This window comes from Rhinopithecus bieti, unplaced genomic scaffold, assembly GCF_001698545.2.
Source record: "Rhinopithecus bieti isolate Rb0 unplaced genomic scaffold, ASM169854v2 scaffold_13742, whole genome shotgun sequence".
Lineage (NCBI taxonomy): Eukaryota > Metazoa > Chordata > Mammalia > Primates > Cercopithecidae > Rhinopithecus > Rhinopithecus bieti.
The window spans coordinates 576,747-592,077 of NW_016807807.1; the positions used below are offsets into that span (position 1 = coordinate 576,747).

At 40.5% G+C, this 15,331-nt stretch overlaps 1 protein-coding gene and 1 long non-coding RNA gene across 2 annotated transcripts in view; one reads left to right on the plus strand and one right to left on the minus strand.

Annotated features, from left to right (window-relative positions):
* Positions 1 to 3,970, plus strand: part of GCC2 (GRIP and coiled-coil domain containing 2) — a 65,837-nt gene extending 61,867 nt beyond the window's left edge. Inside the window, 1 exon segment of the mRNA XM_017883796.1 lies at positions 2,095 to 3,970. Coding sequence (XP_017739285.1) covers positions 2,095 to 2,165 — 71 coding nt within the window. The 3' untranslated portion in view covers positions 2,166 to 3,970.
* LOC108536781 (uncharacterized) overlaps positions 2,080 to 15,331 on the minus strand; it is a 38,385-nt gene continuing 25,133 nt past the window's right edge. Inside the window, exons 2-3 of the long non-coding RNA XR_001887624.1 lie at positions 6,494 to 6,571; positions 2,080 to 2,156 (exon numbers count right to left, since the gene is read on the minus strand). This is a non-coding gene — a long non-coding RNA (uncharacterized LOC108536781). The remainder of the gene's footprint in view (positions 2,157 to 6,493; positions 6,572 to 15,331) is intronic.

Consider the following 15,331-nt stretch of genomic DNA (forward strand, 5'->3'; position numbering starts at 1 on the left):
GCCAGTAGGTTAACCTAATGAATTATTTTTAACCAGTAGAATACAGCAAAAGCGATAGCTTACAAGAGATTGTGGCTTCTATCTTGCTAGCAGACTCTCTCTGCCTTTGTTGCTTGAACACTTTGATGAAACAAGCTACCATCCTAGACAGGCCCATAGGCAAGGAACAGGCCATCAGCTTAGCAGCCTTGGGGAACTAAATTCTTCCAACTAGCACATAAGTTTGGAAGTAGATTCTTCTCCAGTCCAGCCTTCAGATGAGACCCCAGCCATGCCAACATCTTGGTTGCAGCTCTGTGAGAGACCTTGAAAACAGAACCGTTTCTGATCTCCTGACCCACAGAAACTGTGAAATGTGTTAAGGTACTAAGTTTGTAGTAATTTGTTATGCAGCAGATTGTAAATAATATGCAGATAAAACCAGACAGAACAGAAAAATAAATGAAAATGGCTTTAACTCTAGAAAGAGTTTCCCCATGTAAAATTTTGAAAATGCTTCTCTGCCTGAGATCAAACTGGTACATGTATATGTATGAAAACACAGAAAGGTGTCTGGAAGGGTAATACCAAATTAAATATCTTGATCCAAGAGGAATGAAAACCTGTATTCACACAGAAACGTATGCACAAACCTTGTGAATACATTAAAAACCAGTGAACTGTGCACTTTGAAAAGGTGAATTGTGTGGTATATGAATTATATCTCCAAAACATTTCATGAAAAACCTGTACACAATTATTCATAGAAACTGTCTTTACAATTGCTAAAAACTAGGGAGATCTCAGTTATCCTTCAACTAGCAAATGAATAAACAAACTGGTACAGCCATGCAATTTAATACTGCTCAGCAATAAAAAAAGAATGTACTGCCAGTACATGGATAATTCTCAAATGCATTATGCCAGTTGACAGAGGTCAGACTCAAAAGACGATGTACAGTGTGATTCTACTTATATGACACTCGGAAAAAAGCAGAACTGTAAGGACAGAAAACAGGTTAGTGGTTGCTAAGGAGTGGGAGAAGAAGCCAGGGAGAACTTTGAGGAGGTGAAAATGTGCCAGGCCTTGGTCAGTGGTGGTACATTACTGTGCATTTGTCAAGACTCAGTTCCATATGCTGAAAAGGGCAAGTTTTACTATAAGTAAGTTGTACCTCAATAAACATTTTTTTTAAATGATTAAAACTTTGGGTTTTGTTTGTTTTGGTTAAGTTGTAAGGTTTACCATAAATCTATTGATTTTAGATTCTAAGTTGCATATAAGCTTCTGTTTTAAAAGAATTTTTTTTTCATTCTCTTATTGTCAACAATATTTAGTTGTGCTAGAAATCCTATTTTGGAATTAAAAGGGAAAGACAATAAATAATGTTCAAGAACAGACATTGATTCATAACATCAAAGTATGTTATAAGAAGATGGTATTTCAGAATAGAGGAAGAATTTCTTATGTGCTGGTAGGATTGTTTGTAGAGAATCGTTTCTGCATAATTTTCATAGCTGGATTTCTTTAATAAAGCCATTCAGAGGTTAAGTTCTAGATTGCTTCATGTTGCTTATCAATGTTTTAAAGCTAAAATAAAAGTAGCTGTTAAGTTGGCTCAACCAGAAATTCAGTATATCCTTTAAAAAGAGAAATTTAGTAAGTAATATGTCTAAAGGATGACATATGAATGGGTGCAGTGGCTCATGGCTGTAATCCCAACACTTTGTGAGGCTGAAGTGGGAGGATCACTTGAGCCCAGGAGTTTGAGACCAGCCTGGAAAACAGTGAGACCCGCATCTCTACAAAAAAAAAAAAAAAAAAACTTACCCAGGCATGGTGGCACACATCTTATGGTCCCAGTTACTTGGGTGGCTGAGGTGGGGGAATCACTTGAGCCTGGGAGATCAAGGCTACATTGAAGTCTCATCATGCCACTGCACTCCAGCCTGGGCAACAGAGCAAGACCTTGTTTCAACAAAAAAGAACCCCCCCGGCCCATAAAAAAGGCATGTAATCAGTAAAAAAGACATTATTTGCTTATATTGTAGAGACGTTCTAAAATACAGATTTTACATTGAGAAATTTTAATACTCTCTTTTTACTTTCCAAAGGTGAGGAAGAAAATGCTTCCCGTTCTTCTGGATGGGCATCCTATCTTCACAGTTGGTCTGGACTTCGATAGATTGATGGAAGGAATATTTTTATTAACCAAATAGAATCTATTTACAAAAATGGTTCATGTATATTACCATCATTCTTTTGTCCAAAAGTGTGTATATATGTTTGCAGCTACATATATTTGTACATCTGTATGACAGATGTATTTTAAAAGTTTCAACTTGAAGTAGAAGTACAACAGCTTGAAGTGTTGATACCAGGCGACAGCCCTCTAACTCATGTGATCTCCCGTGCATGCTGCCAGAATAAAACCACCAGGAATGAATTCACTCCCCACTTCTCTGGAACCTCAGGACCCATTTCTCGGCAGTACTGTGAATTTTGAAGTTAAACTAAATTTTGGTACCATACCAACTGGAATTTAGGCTTTAAAAAGAATGTTTCAAGGCCATGTGTGGTGATTCAGGCCTGTAATCTCAGCACTTTGGGAGGCTGAGGCTGGAGAATCACTTGAGGCTAGTGAGCTGTGATCGTACCCCTGCACTCCAGCTCGGGGAACAGAGCGAGACCTTGTCTCTAAAAATAATAATAGTAATAAAATAAAAATAATGTTTTATGACTATTTATTGCAAGGTCAGATTTGTAGATTGTTATTAGTTATAAATTGTTGAGAAATTTTTGTGATTAGAATATGAAGGAAAAAGCTTTATTGGTAAAAGTGACATGTTTATTAAGGGGCTATGAAGTAAATATGCTGCAGTTAATTGTGCTAAGTTGAAATATAATTTAGTTACTTTAAAATAAACTGTTCTTTTTTTCTTTAAAGTATATTCTCTCAACACTCATGATGTTGTCAGAGCCCTGGAGCTGGCTAGTGTAACACTGACTATGAATAGGCGGGCCCACCCCCTGAGTTGAGGTGATTTCATGCTGTCTCTCCAGGCTCTTGGTATGCTATCACTACATGCAAGCCATGAATCTGTTTTGAGAATCCTCTGCATTTTCCCAAATAAAAACCTATCACAGCAGTGACTATATCACTCAGCATTGTATCTAAGTATAAAACTGGTGCTTTCAGTGTTGTGGCAGATAGTGTTCCGTAAGCTTTCCATCAGCTTTCCATCAGAAGGGATTTTAGAAAGACACCTTAGAGGTCCATGCTACATCTTCACAGTTCCTCTGAATAAACTTAGGTGGTAGTGTTACTTGCCTTTGACGCCTCTGCATATGTTTTAATGACTAGATCAAAATTGTGTTATTCTTAAATCAAAAATTTGAGAATTCTATTTTTAATATTTATGTGTTAATCACCACACAGTATGCTCTCAGAAGTTCTCTTAAGCCTTCAGTTTCTAGTCTTAATTTTCATTCTGAGCTGGAGAACTGACTTTGCACTTTGGTTATGCAGAACATTGGTTTCCAATTTAGTTTAACTGAAATTTGCTGCTGATATGTTGAGTTTGTTCTTTAAATAATATCTCATATATCTGTCTTTCTTCCTGTCTTAGAAGAACAGACCTAACTAGTGAATGTATTAATGAAAATGCATCTATTTCAGAGCTGACATGAAGAGTTTAGTTTTTTTACTTTATAAACTGTGAATTTGAGTATGCCACCTGCCTACAATGTAACTAATCATATTTAAATATATTTTACTTTCTCTTTGACTTCAGACCTTTTGAAGTCTGTATAAACTTGTTTTAAAATATAGTCTCTACTTATGAATGTCATAACAAAAATACCTTTTTGCATGATACAAAATTATTACTTTGATTACAAAAGGCCTATTCTTTCATGGTTTCTGCAATGAGAGGAAGTGTAATGATTATTTTAATATTTCTATTAAATATGTTTAACTGTATATTTTTATGGCTGCTCTTTTATGTTAGACGCTGTCTCTTTGGGGTTGTTCATTGGTTTATGAAATGGAACTGCAAACTCCTTTACTACTGGCCTTACATGGTTGGGACCTATTAGGTGGTTGAGAGAATGTCAGCCAACTCTTTGATACCTGCCAGGTAGACCGTGGTACCTGCCATGTCTGACACCCTGCATCCAGCTAAAACTAGAAACAGCACTAAGCCTCCCTGTGGACAAGACATTGATTTGACCAGAAGCAGATGTCTGGCTAAGGCTGCCAACGTAAGGTTGGCCTTAGATGAAGGGCTTTGTTTAGTTAGGGGCAGAGGTCATTAATTTCTTTTTTTTTTGAGACAGAGTCTCGCTCTGTCGCCCAGGCTGGAGTGCAGTGGTGCGATCTCAGCTCACTGCAGTCTCCACCTCCTGGGTTCACGCCATTCTGCCTCAGCCTCCTAAGTAGCTGGGACTACAGGCGCCTACCACCACGCCCGGCTAATTTTTTGTATTTTTAGTAGACACGGGGTTTCACCATGTTAGCCAGGATGGTCTCGATCTCCTGGAGATAACTAATTTCTTTGGATGTTTGGACTGGGAGATGGGGAGAGACAGAGCAGACAGAGAACACAGATGCCACAAGAAGGAGGAACAGAGCTAACCCCGGATAGGACTGGATACAGCAGCCAGACCAAGAGAGGCATCTGATGAGAAGCAGCTCTTCAGCCCTGGGCCTAGTGCACACATTTCTCCTTGGTTTCTTAAGAGCCAAATTTCACAGGGCACAGTGGCTCACGCCTGTAATCCCAGCACCTTGGGAGGCTGAAGTGGGTGGATCATGAGGTTAAGAGTTCAAGACCATCCTGGCCAACATGGTGAAACCCCGTGCCTACTAAAAATACAAAAAAAAAAAAAAAAATCAACTGGGCTTGGTGGTGTGCGCCTGTAGTCCTAGCTACTTGGGAGGCTGAGGCTGGAGAATCACTTGAACCCAGAAGACAGAGTTCAGTGAGTCGAGATCACACCACTGCACTCTAGCCTGGCAACAGAGTGAGACTCCGTCTAAAAAAAAAAAAAAAAAGCCAAATTCATACAGTCCCTGAGGATTGGGAACGGATGCACATCTCTTGTGTACAGTAAGCTATGCTTGTGCTCTGAACAGTGTAAGATTGAGAATTGTATTTCTTTAAACAAAGTTTGGCAGAATTGTAACAATTACTAACAAGTCACTGAGAAGGCATACTGTACTTTGTATTCTTTTTAAAGTCCATGTTAGGTGGTGGTGTAGCTGGAAGTGTATAGTATTGAGGATGTAAAGTTTCCCCTAAAAATCATTTTATTTGGTGAATGGCATAACACATCAAAAAATTGGTTGTATCATATGATTAAATTGCAATGTAATGATTTCAGCTTGGTGGAAGACTTCTACTTTGTCTTGGTATCTGAAAATCCCCTTTGCTCCAAACTTAATACACACCAAGGAAAACAACCTGATAACAATTTTGCAAGTGTCTTTGAGCTAATGCTTTTTCATGGGTATTAAAAAGCAGTGAGTTATTTATGTATAATTTCTATGTAGAAAAAATCTTTGTTGCATTCAAGATACAATTACACGAAAAGGCATCTAGTTGTGATCTTCAAATTATTATATACATAGAGAAAATTCCTATAAATAGGCTGGGCGCGATGGCTCACACCTGTAATCCCAGCAGTTTGGGAGGCCAAGGTGGGCAGATAACCTGAGGTCAGGCGTCCAAGACCAGCCTGGCCAGTATGGTGAAACCTTGTCTCTACTAGAAATACAAAAATTACCCAGGCGTGTTGGCCCATGCCTGTAGTCATAGCTACTCAGCAGGCTGAGGTAGGAGAATTGCTTGAACTCGGGAGGGGAGGCTGCAGTGAGCCAAGATCACACCACTGCACTCCATTCTGGGCGACAAAGCGAGATCCCATCTCAAAAAAGAAAGAAAATTCCTATGAAGAAACACTGTGCCTCTGAGTTTCAATAATAGGGATGATTAACCCAGTTTCCCTGCAAGGATGTGCTCACTGTAAACAGATGTAGTGGTTACCACCCCAGATGTCTGCCTAGCATTTGAGACGACAACAGTCCCTGTCACCCCTGCCTCTCTCTGGGAACTTTTGCCCCACCACCATACAGAGGGGCAGTAGGCCCAGCCATAATCAACTGAAACAGATAGAGAGTTCTGACCTGAGCCTAGGCAGTTAGGTTTTCTCAGGAATATGGATCTGGGACTAAAGAACCAAGTCAGCATCTTCCTGTGACTGGAATTGTAGCATGTAAGTACAGAAGCTTTGGAGTGCCCAGAAAGAGCAGAGAAAACCAGCCAAGAGAGTGCCAGCTTTAATTTGATGTCAACAAAATTGTGAAGTGAGTGTTCTGGGGACCTGAGAGTCAAGGGACTGGATTCTGTACAATGTCCCTGCATCATCATAGTAAACTTCCTACACATACTTTGAAAGTGAATATCAGATATTTTGGAGCACAGTATAATGTAAAGTATAAACTGAACTTACACAAGGACACCACAATTTCTGCTTCACTGACGAATAACGGGGAATGTTCTTGACTGCTCTGAGCCGCCATTTCTTTATCTGTAAAAAGGAGATAAATTACATAGTTGTGAGTTATTGGATGACATCATAAAACCCAGCACAGAGGGCTGGGTGCAGTGGCTCACGCCTGTAATCCCAGCACTTTGGAAGGCCGAGGTGGGTGGATCATGAGGTCAGGAGATTGAGACCATCCTGGCTAACATGGTGAAACCCCGTCTCTACTAAAAATACAAAACAATTAGCCAGGTGTGGTGGCAGGCACCTGTAGTCCCAGCTACTTGGGAGGCTGAGGCAGGAGAATGGCATGAACCCGGGAGGCGGGGGTTGCAGTGAGCCGAGATTGTGCCACTGCACTCCAGCCTGGGTGACAGAGCCTACCTGTTCCCTGAAACACAGCAATATTGAAATTAGGCAAATTACAAACCCTACAATGCCTTCTAATTGTTTAAGTCATAGAAAGACTCACACATCTCTCACTCAAAATCAAAAGCTAGAGATAATTAAGCTTAGTGAAGAAGGCAAGTCACAAGCTGAGACTGAGGCCAAAAGCAAAGCTTTTTTTGCTTTGTTGTTTTTAAGATTCAAGGAGTACATATGCAGGTTTGTTACAAGAGTATATTGCATAATACTGAGGTTTGGATATTACTCCCTTGTTGGATGAATCTTTTGCAAATATTTTCTCCAACTTTGCAGATTGCCTTTCACCTTGTTGACTGTTTCCTTTGCCATGCAGAAACTTTGTAGTTTGATATATATCATTTGTCTATTTTTGCTTTTGTTGCCTATGCTTTTGAGGTCTTAGCCATAAAATATTTGCCTAGACCAATGTCCTGATGTATTTTTGCTGTGTTTTCTTCTAGTAGTTTCATAGTTTCAGGTCTTACATTTAAGTCTTTAATCCATTTTTAGTTGATATTTGTATATGGTAAGAGACAGAGGTCTCATTTTGATTTTCTGAGTATGAGTATCCAATTTTCCCAGCATCCTTTATTGAAGAAACTTTCCCTTCCCCTAATGAATATTCTTGGTACTTTTGTTGAAAATAAGTTGGCTGTAAATATGTGGATTTATTTCTGGGCTCTCTTTTGTTACACTGGTCTATGTGTCGGTTTTTATGCCAGTGCCATGATGTTTTGATTACTATAGCTTTCTATTATATTTTGAAGTGGGTAATGTGATTCCTCCAGCTCCTTCCTTCCTTCCTCCCTCCCTTCCTTCCTTCCTTCCTTCCTTCCTTCCTTCCTTCCTTCCTTCCTCCTCCCTCCCTTCCTCCCTTCCTTTATTCATTCCTTCCTTCCTCCTCCCTTCCCTTCCCTTCCCTTCCCTTCCTTTCCCTTCCCTTCCTTCTCCCTTCCCCCTTCCCTTCTTTCTCCTTTCCCTTCCCTTTTTTCCCCCCTCCCTGCACCTCCCCTTCCCTTCCCTTTCCTTCCAGGACAGGGTCTCACTCTTTTGTCCAGGCTGGACTGCAGTGGCACAATTATGGCTCCCTACAGCCTCTAACTCCTGGGCTCAAGTGAACCCTCTACCTCAACATCCCAAGTAGCTTGGCCCACAGACGTGTGACACCACACCTGGCTAATTTTTTATTTTTGTAGAGGCGGGGTCTCACTTTGTTTCCCGTGCTAGTCTCCAACTCCTGGACTCAAGCAGTCCTCTTGCCTTGGCCTTCTAAAGTACTGAGATTACAGACTTGAGACACTGAATATCATTGGAATTCTGATAGGAATTACACAGAATCTGTAGATTGCTTTTAGTAGTACGGCCATTTTTATAATATCAATTCTTCCAATTCATAAACATGGGCTATCTTTCTTTTTCTGTCCTCTTCAATTTCTTTCATTAATGTGTTATAGTTTTCCTTGTAGAGATCTTTCACTTCCTTAAATTTATTCTTAGGTATCTTGTTTTTGCTGTTGTAAATGGGCTTGCTTTCTTGATTTGTTTTTCAGCTAATTTTGTATGTTGATTTTTTGTATCCTGCAACTTCATCAGTTTATCAATTCTGAGTGTTCTGTGGAGTGTTTAGGGTTTATATGTATATACGATCATGTTATCTGCAAACAGGGACAATCTGATTTCCTTCTCACCAATTTGGATGACCTTTTTTTTCTTTCTCTTATCCTAATTTTTCTGGCTCATATTTACTTTACTGTGTCGATTAAGAGTGGTGAAAGGGGGCATCCTTGTCTTTTCCAGTTCTTAGAGGAAAAACTTTCAACTTTTTGCTATTCAGTATGATGGTGGCTATGGGTTTGTCATACATGGCTTCTACTGTGTTGAGATATGGTCCTTCTACACCTAATTTGTTAGGAGTTTTATCAAGGATGGATGTTGACTTTTACCAAATGCTTTTTCTGTCTCTATTAAGATGAATATATGTTTTTTGTCCTTCACTTTGTTGACCTGATGTGTCACATTTATTAATTTGCATATATGGAACCATCCTTGCATCCCTGAGATAAATCCCACTTGATAATAGTGAATGATCTTTTTAATGTGCTGCTAGATTCAATTTGCTAGTATTATGTTGAGGGTTTTTGCAACTATGTTCATCAGAGATATTGGTCTATAGTTTTCTACTTTTTTTTTTTTTTTTTAGTCCCTGTCTGGCTTTGATATCAGGGAAATGCTGGCCTTGTAGAATGAGCTTGGAAGAGATCCACTTCAATTTTCTGCAACAGTTTGAAAAGAGTTGGTGTTAGTTCCTTAAATGTTTGGCAGAATTCTACAGTGAAGTCATTGAGTCAAGGGCTTTTTTTAATGGGACACTTTTTATTATAAATTCAGTCTTGTTATTCATAGTCTGTTCAGGTTTTCTATTTCTTCTTGATTCAATCTTGGTAGATTGTGTCTTGAAATGTATCTGTTTCTGCTAGGTTTTCCAATTTGTTAGTGTGTACTTGTTCATAATAGTCTGTAATGATCCTTTGTATTTTTGTGGTATGAGTTTTAATGTTTCCTTTTTTTATTCCTTATTTTCTTGGCTCTTTTCTCTTTTTCTCATGGTTAGCTAGTGATTTGTTGATTTTGTTTATCTTTTCAAAAAACTAACTTAATTTCATTGATGTTTTATAATACTTTTTAAAGTCTCAAATTTATTTATTTGTACTCTGATCTTTATTATTTATTTCCTTGTACTAATTTTGGTTTTGGGTTTGTTCCTCTTTTTCTAATTCCTTGATATGTATCATTTGGTTGTTTATTTGAAATTTTTATACTCTTGATATCAGTGTTAATTGCTATAAATTTCTTTTAATATTGCTTTTGCTATATCTCATAGGTTTTTTTGTTCTTATCATTTGTTTTGTTTGTTTGTTTGTTTGTTTGTTTTCTGAGATTGAGTTTCACTCTTGTCACCCAGGCTGGAGTGCAGTGGTGCGATCTCAGCTCACTGCAACCTCTGCATCCTGGGTTCAAGCAATTCTCCTGCCTCAGCCTCCCAAGTAGCTGGGATTACAGGCACCTGCCAACATGCCCGGCATTTTTTTTTTTCTTTTTTTGTATTTTTTTAGTAGAGACGGGGTTTTGGCATATTGGGCAGGCTGGTCTCGAACTCCTGACCTCAGGTGATCCACCTGCTTCAGCCTCCCAGAGTGTTGGGATTACGGGTGTGAGTGACTGCGACCGGCCTATAGGTTTGTATGTTGTGTTTCTTTTGTCATTTGTTTCAAACATTTTAAAAATTTCTTTCCTAATTTCTCTATAGACCTATTAGTCATTCAGGAGCAGGTTGTTTAATTTTTGTATATTTGCTTTATTTTGAAATTTTCTCCATTACTGATTTCTAGTTTTATTCCTTTGTGATCAGAAGAGATACTTGATATGATTTCAACTCTTTTAAATTTGCTCAGCCTTGTTTTATGGCCAAATCACATGGTCCATCCTGGAAAATGTATTATGTACTTATGAATAGAATGTGTATTCTGTAGCTGTTGAATGTAATCTTCTATAAATGTCTCTTAGGTCCATTTGTTCTAAAGTGCACTTTAAATTCATTGTTTCTTTGTTGAATGTCTGTCTAGGTGACCAGTTTAATGCTGAGAATAGACTGCTGAAGTCTCCAACTACTATTTTATTGAAGTCTATCTCTCCCTTTAGATCTAATAATATTTGATTTTTATATATGGGCACTCTGGTGTTGGGTACATAGATAATATTTAGAATTGTTAGATCCTCTTGCTGAATTGATCCTTTTATTACTATACACTGATTTTCTTTGTCTCCTTTTACTGCTTTTGACTTACAGTCAGTTTTATCTAGTATAAGTATAGCTAGTTCTGCTCACTTTTGGTTTCTGTTTTTGTGGAATAACTTTTCCATCCCTTCATTTTCAGTCTATACATGTTTTTACAGGTGAAGTGAGTTCCTCATAGGCAGCATAGGGTTATTTTTTTTAAAATCCATTCAGCCAATCTACATTTTTCAAGTGGAGAATTTAATCCATTTACATTCAAGATTATTATTGATCGGTGAGGATTTATTCCTGTGATTTTGCTAATTCTTTTCTGGTCGTTTTGTGTATTCTTTGTTCTTTTCTTATTGTTTATCATTGCAGTTTGGTGGTTTTCTGTAATGCTAAATTTGATTCTTTTTCTTATTTGTGTATCTGCTCTACCAGTGAGTTTTATACTTTTGCTTATTTCCATTGATAATGCTTATTATTTTTTCACCTCTAAATATAGGACTCCCTTGAGAATTTCTTTTAAGGCTGATCTGGTGGTGATAAATTCCCTCACTGTTTTCTTGTCTGGGAAAGACCTATTTCTCCCTCATTGCTGAAGCATACTTTTCTGGGCATAGTATCCTTTGTTGGTAATTTTCTTTTTTCAGCACTTTGAATATACCATCCCACTCTCTCCTGGCCTGTAAGGTTTCTGTGGAGAAATACGCTGTTATTCTAATGGGGAGTCTGTTATATTTGAGTTGATGCTTTTCTTTTGCTTTTTTTAGATTTCTATGTATTTGACTTTTGACACTTTGACTATAATGTGGCTTGAGGAGGGCCTTTGGGTGTTGAATCTATTTGGGAACCTTTGAGCTTCCTGAATTTGGATGTCCATATATTTCCCCAGATGGGAAGTTTTCAGTTATTATTCTTTAAAGTAGGTTTTTTTTCATATATTTTCCCTTCTTCTTCTGTAACTTCCATAATATAAAAATTTGTTCAGCTAATAGTGTCCTGTAAGTCTTATAAGCTTTCTTCACTGTTTTTCATTTTTATTTCTCTTTTCTTTCTCTCTGACTGGATAATTTCAGGTGACCTATCTTTAAGTTCAGGGATTCTTCTGCTTGATCCAATCTGCTATTGAAGCTCTGTATTGTATATTTTGTTTTATTCATTGAATTCTTCAGCTGCAGGATTTCTATTTGGTTCTTTTTTATGATTTCTATCTCTTTATTGAATTTCTTGGATTTTTTTTTGTTGTTTGTTTTTTTGAGATGGAGTCTTACTCTATCACTTATGCCGGAGTGCAGTGGCACGATCTCAGCTCACTGCAAGCTCCACCTCCCTGGTTGAAGCAATTCCCCTCCCTCAGCCTCCTGAGTAGCTGAGATTACAGGTGCATGCCACCACGCCTGGCTAATTTTTTTATATTTTTAGTAGAGACGGGGTTTCACCATGTTGGCCAGACTGGTCTTGAGCTCCTGACCTCAGGCAATCTGCCCACCTCAACCTCCCAAAGTGCTGGGATTACAGGTGTGAGCCACTGTGCCCAGCCAGATTTCTTGTTTATATCATGAATTGTTTTCTGAATTTTAATTGTCTATCTGTATTTTCTTATATTTCACTGAGTTTTCTTAAGATCATTATTTTGAATTTCTCTTCCAGCAACTCATTGATTTTCTTTTCTTTTTTTTTTTTTTTTTTTTTTTTTTTTTTTTTTTTGAGACAGAGTCTTGCTCTGTCACCCAGGTTGGAGAGCAGTGGCACAATCTCAGCTCGCTGTAACCTCCGCTTCCTGGGTTAAAGTAATTCTCCTGCCTCAGCCTCCCCAAGTAGCTGAGATTACAGGCACTTGCCATACCATGCCCAGCTAATTTGTGTGTGTGTGTGTGGGTATTTTTAGTAGAGACAGGGTTTCACCATGTTGGCCAGGCTGATCTTGAACTCCTCACCTCAGGTGTTCCACCTGCCTCAGCCTCCCAAAGTGCTGGGATTACAGGCCTGAGCCAGTGTGCCCAGCCCATTGATTTTCTTTTCATTGCAGTCTTCCACTAGCATTATGTTTTTAAATGGTGTCATATTTTCTTGCTTTTCATATTCTGTGTCCCTTTATTGATGTCTGTGCATCTGGTGGAACAATCACTTCTAAATTTTCTGGAGTGACTTTTTTTTTTTTTTTTTTTTGAGACGGAGTCTCACTCTGTCGCCCAGGCTGGAGTGCAGTGGCCGGATCTCAGCTCACTGCAAGCTCTGCCTCCCGGGTTTATGCCATTCTCCTGCCTCAGCCTCCCGAGTAGCTGGGACTACAGGCGCCCGCCACCTCGCCCAGCTAGTTTTTTTGTATTTTTTAGTAGAGACGGGGTTTCACCATGTTAGCCAGGATGGTCTCGATCTCCTGACCTCGTGATCCGCCTGTCTCAGCCTCCCAAAGTGCTGGGATTACAGGCTTGAGCCACCGCGCCCGGCCTGGAGTGACTTTCATAGAGAAAGGCTTTTACCTGCAGTTTGATTTCAGTGTTCCAGTTGAAAAGAGTGTAGTGACTCTGTTTCTAGATAGGTGCAGTGGTGTAATCTTTATAACCCTCTTCAACTGCACTGAACTCAACATCAGCAATTACTGTGGGCACCTCAGTGGTCTAGGCTGTAGATGTTTGTGGCAGTGACAGCATAGGTTGTTCATGTTCCTGATGTCAAGGACTTTTGGTATCCTATTCTCATTTTCCTCACAATGGGGAGACTTAGCTGAGGTGATCCCTCATTGTGTCAAATCTCACTCAACCTACAATCAGCTGCAGCAGTGCTAAGTTCCAGGTGCAGGTGCTCAGAGCAGCTGTGAGGCCAAGGTCCTAGACTCTGGGTCTTACAAATCTACTGTGGCATTTGGGTCTTGGGTACAGGTTGGCTTTCTATGGCAGGGTTGGATGTGGGTTGCCCACAGAGCTAGGATCTGTAACTCTGATGGACCCCCTAGCAGCTCAGGCCCTGGGGGCTGAATTGTAACTGTGATTCTCCCCCAAGGTCAGGGCACAGCACCGACCTGACTCCATGGAGGAAGGGCTGCTCTGGAGGTTTGAGCTTGGGGAGCAGGGTATGGCTGCATTATGGGAACCGGAGCTGATATGGTTCAGTGGCAACTTCAGTCTCAGGGGATGAGGCACTATGTAGTAGTGACTCTAAAGCCTGGGGTGATGGGGCTCAGCAGTTTCCCAGACTCTGTGATACTAGGTGCAATAGCAGCAAATACTACAGAATAACAAAGCACAGCTGTCAGTCGGACTCTGAGAGAGGGCACGGAACAATATAGTGGTTACTCCACTCCCAAGGGATAGTTACGTCTCAGCTGTTCAGATTCTAGGGGGATATTCTAGCTCCAGGAAATCAGGGTACTAGAGTTGTTCAGCCTGCAGGTAGATATCTCAGTTCAGCCACTGCTTCATTTCCCTGGGATGCGGGTACTGTGTCAGCTCAGCTCTGAAATGCTTAGCTACTCAGCCTAGCCAAGGGACCATTTTCCCAGGAGACAAAGTGCCTCTTCAGCTCAGGCCTGGAGGGTGTCACTCTTCTGGCTGCCAGGCACCATTTCCATAGGATGGCAGTGCAGCTTCAGCTTAGGTACTGGAAGGTAGCAACCATGCTGGGCAGTAAAGGCACCATTTCCTGGGATTCAAGCTGCTGCTTCAAGTTAGGCACCAGGAAGTAATGACTACTCTGAGCAGCCAAGTACTGCTTTCCCAGGAGGCAGGGTACTGCTTCTGCTGTGGCCCAAGCGGGCAAGGAGAGAGGTAGGTGGAGTGGTTTCACCTCCATTGGCCCCATAAGGAAGGGTGTAACAGCTGTTCACAGCTCAGCTTAGGGATTTTGTACCAACAGGCTAAGATGTTTCAGCAGCAGCTTAGCCTCAGGAATGAAAGGGAGCCATGAATACTCACCCCCAAAGCAAGACACACACCAGCCATAGTTCCAGTTACAAGATGTATAACGCAGTAGACACACAGGCCACAGGGCACAGGGCACAGAGTCAGCGTCTTCTCCGAGGGGAGCACAGCTTTGTGGACTCCAGGCAGCTCCCTCAGCTAGGTTTAGTGCATGTCAGAACTGCAGAGCACCCCAGTGGTGAGGTCTGTGGGTGTCTAGGGTGTTGATGAGGGTTGTTAGGATTCTCTTGCTTACCTCCTTACTGTAGGGAGAAGTTCCTCCTGGTTCCCAGTTGATCCTAGTGGTGGAGGCCCAGCCTTTCCTTCTGTTCTTCATGTGGCCGTCCCAAGTTTCTGTACTCACCAGAGTTTCCATTACTTCTCTAATGCACTCAGGTTCTTCCTCAGTTATTTTCATTAAAATGTAGTTCTTTGGCCGGGCGCAGTGGCTCACGCCTGTAATCCCAGCACTTTGGGAGGCCGAGACGGGTGGATCATGAGGTTAGGAGATCGAGACCATCCTGGCTAACACGGTGAAACCCCATCTCTACTAAAAATACAAAAAATTAGCCAGATGTGGTGGCGGGCGCCTGTAGTCCCAGCTACTCAGGAGGCTGAGGCAGGAGAATGGCATGAACCCAGGAAGCAGAGCTTGCAGTGAGCCGAGATCGCACCACTGCACTCCAGCCTGGGAGACAGCAAGACTCCGTCTCAAAAAAA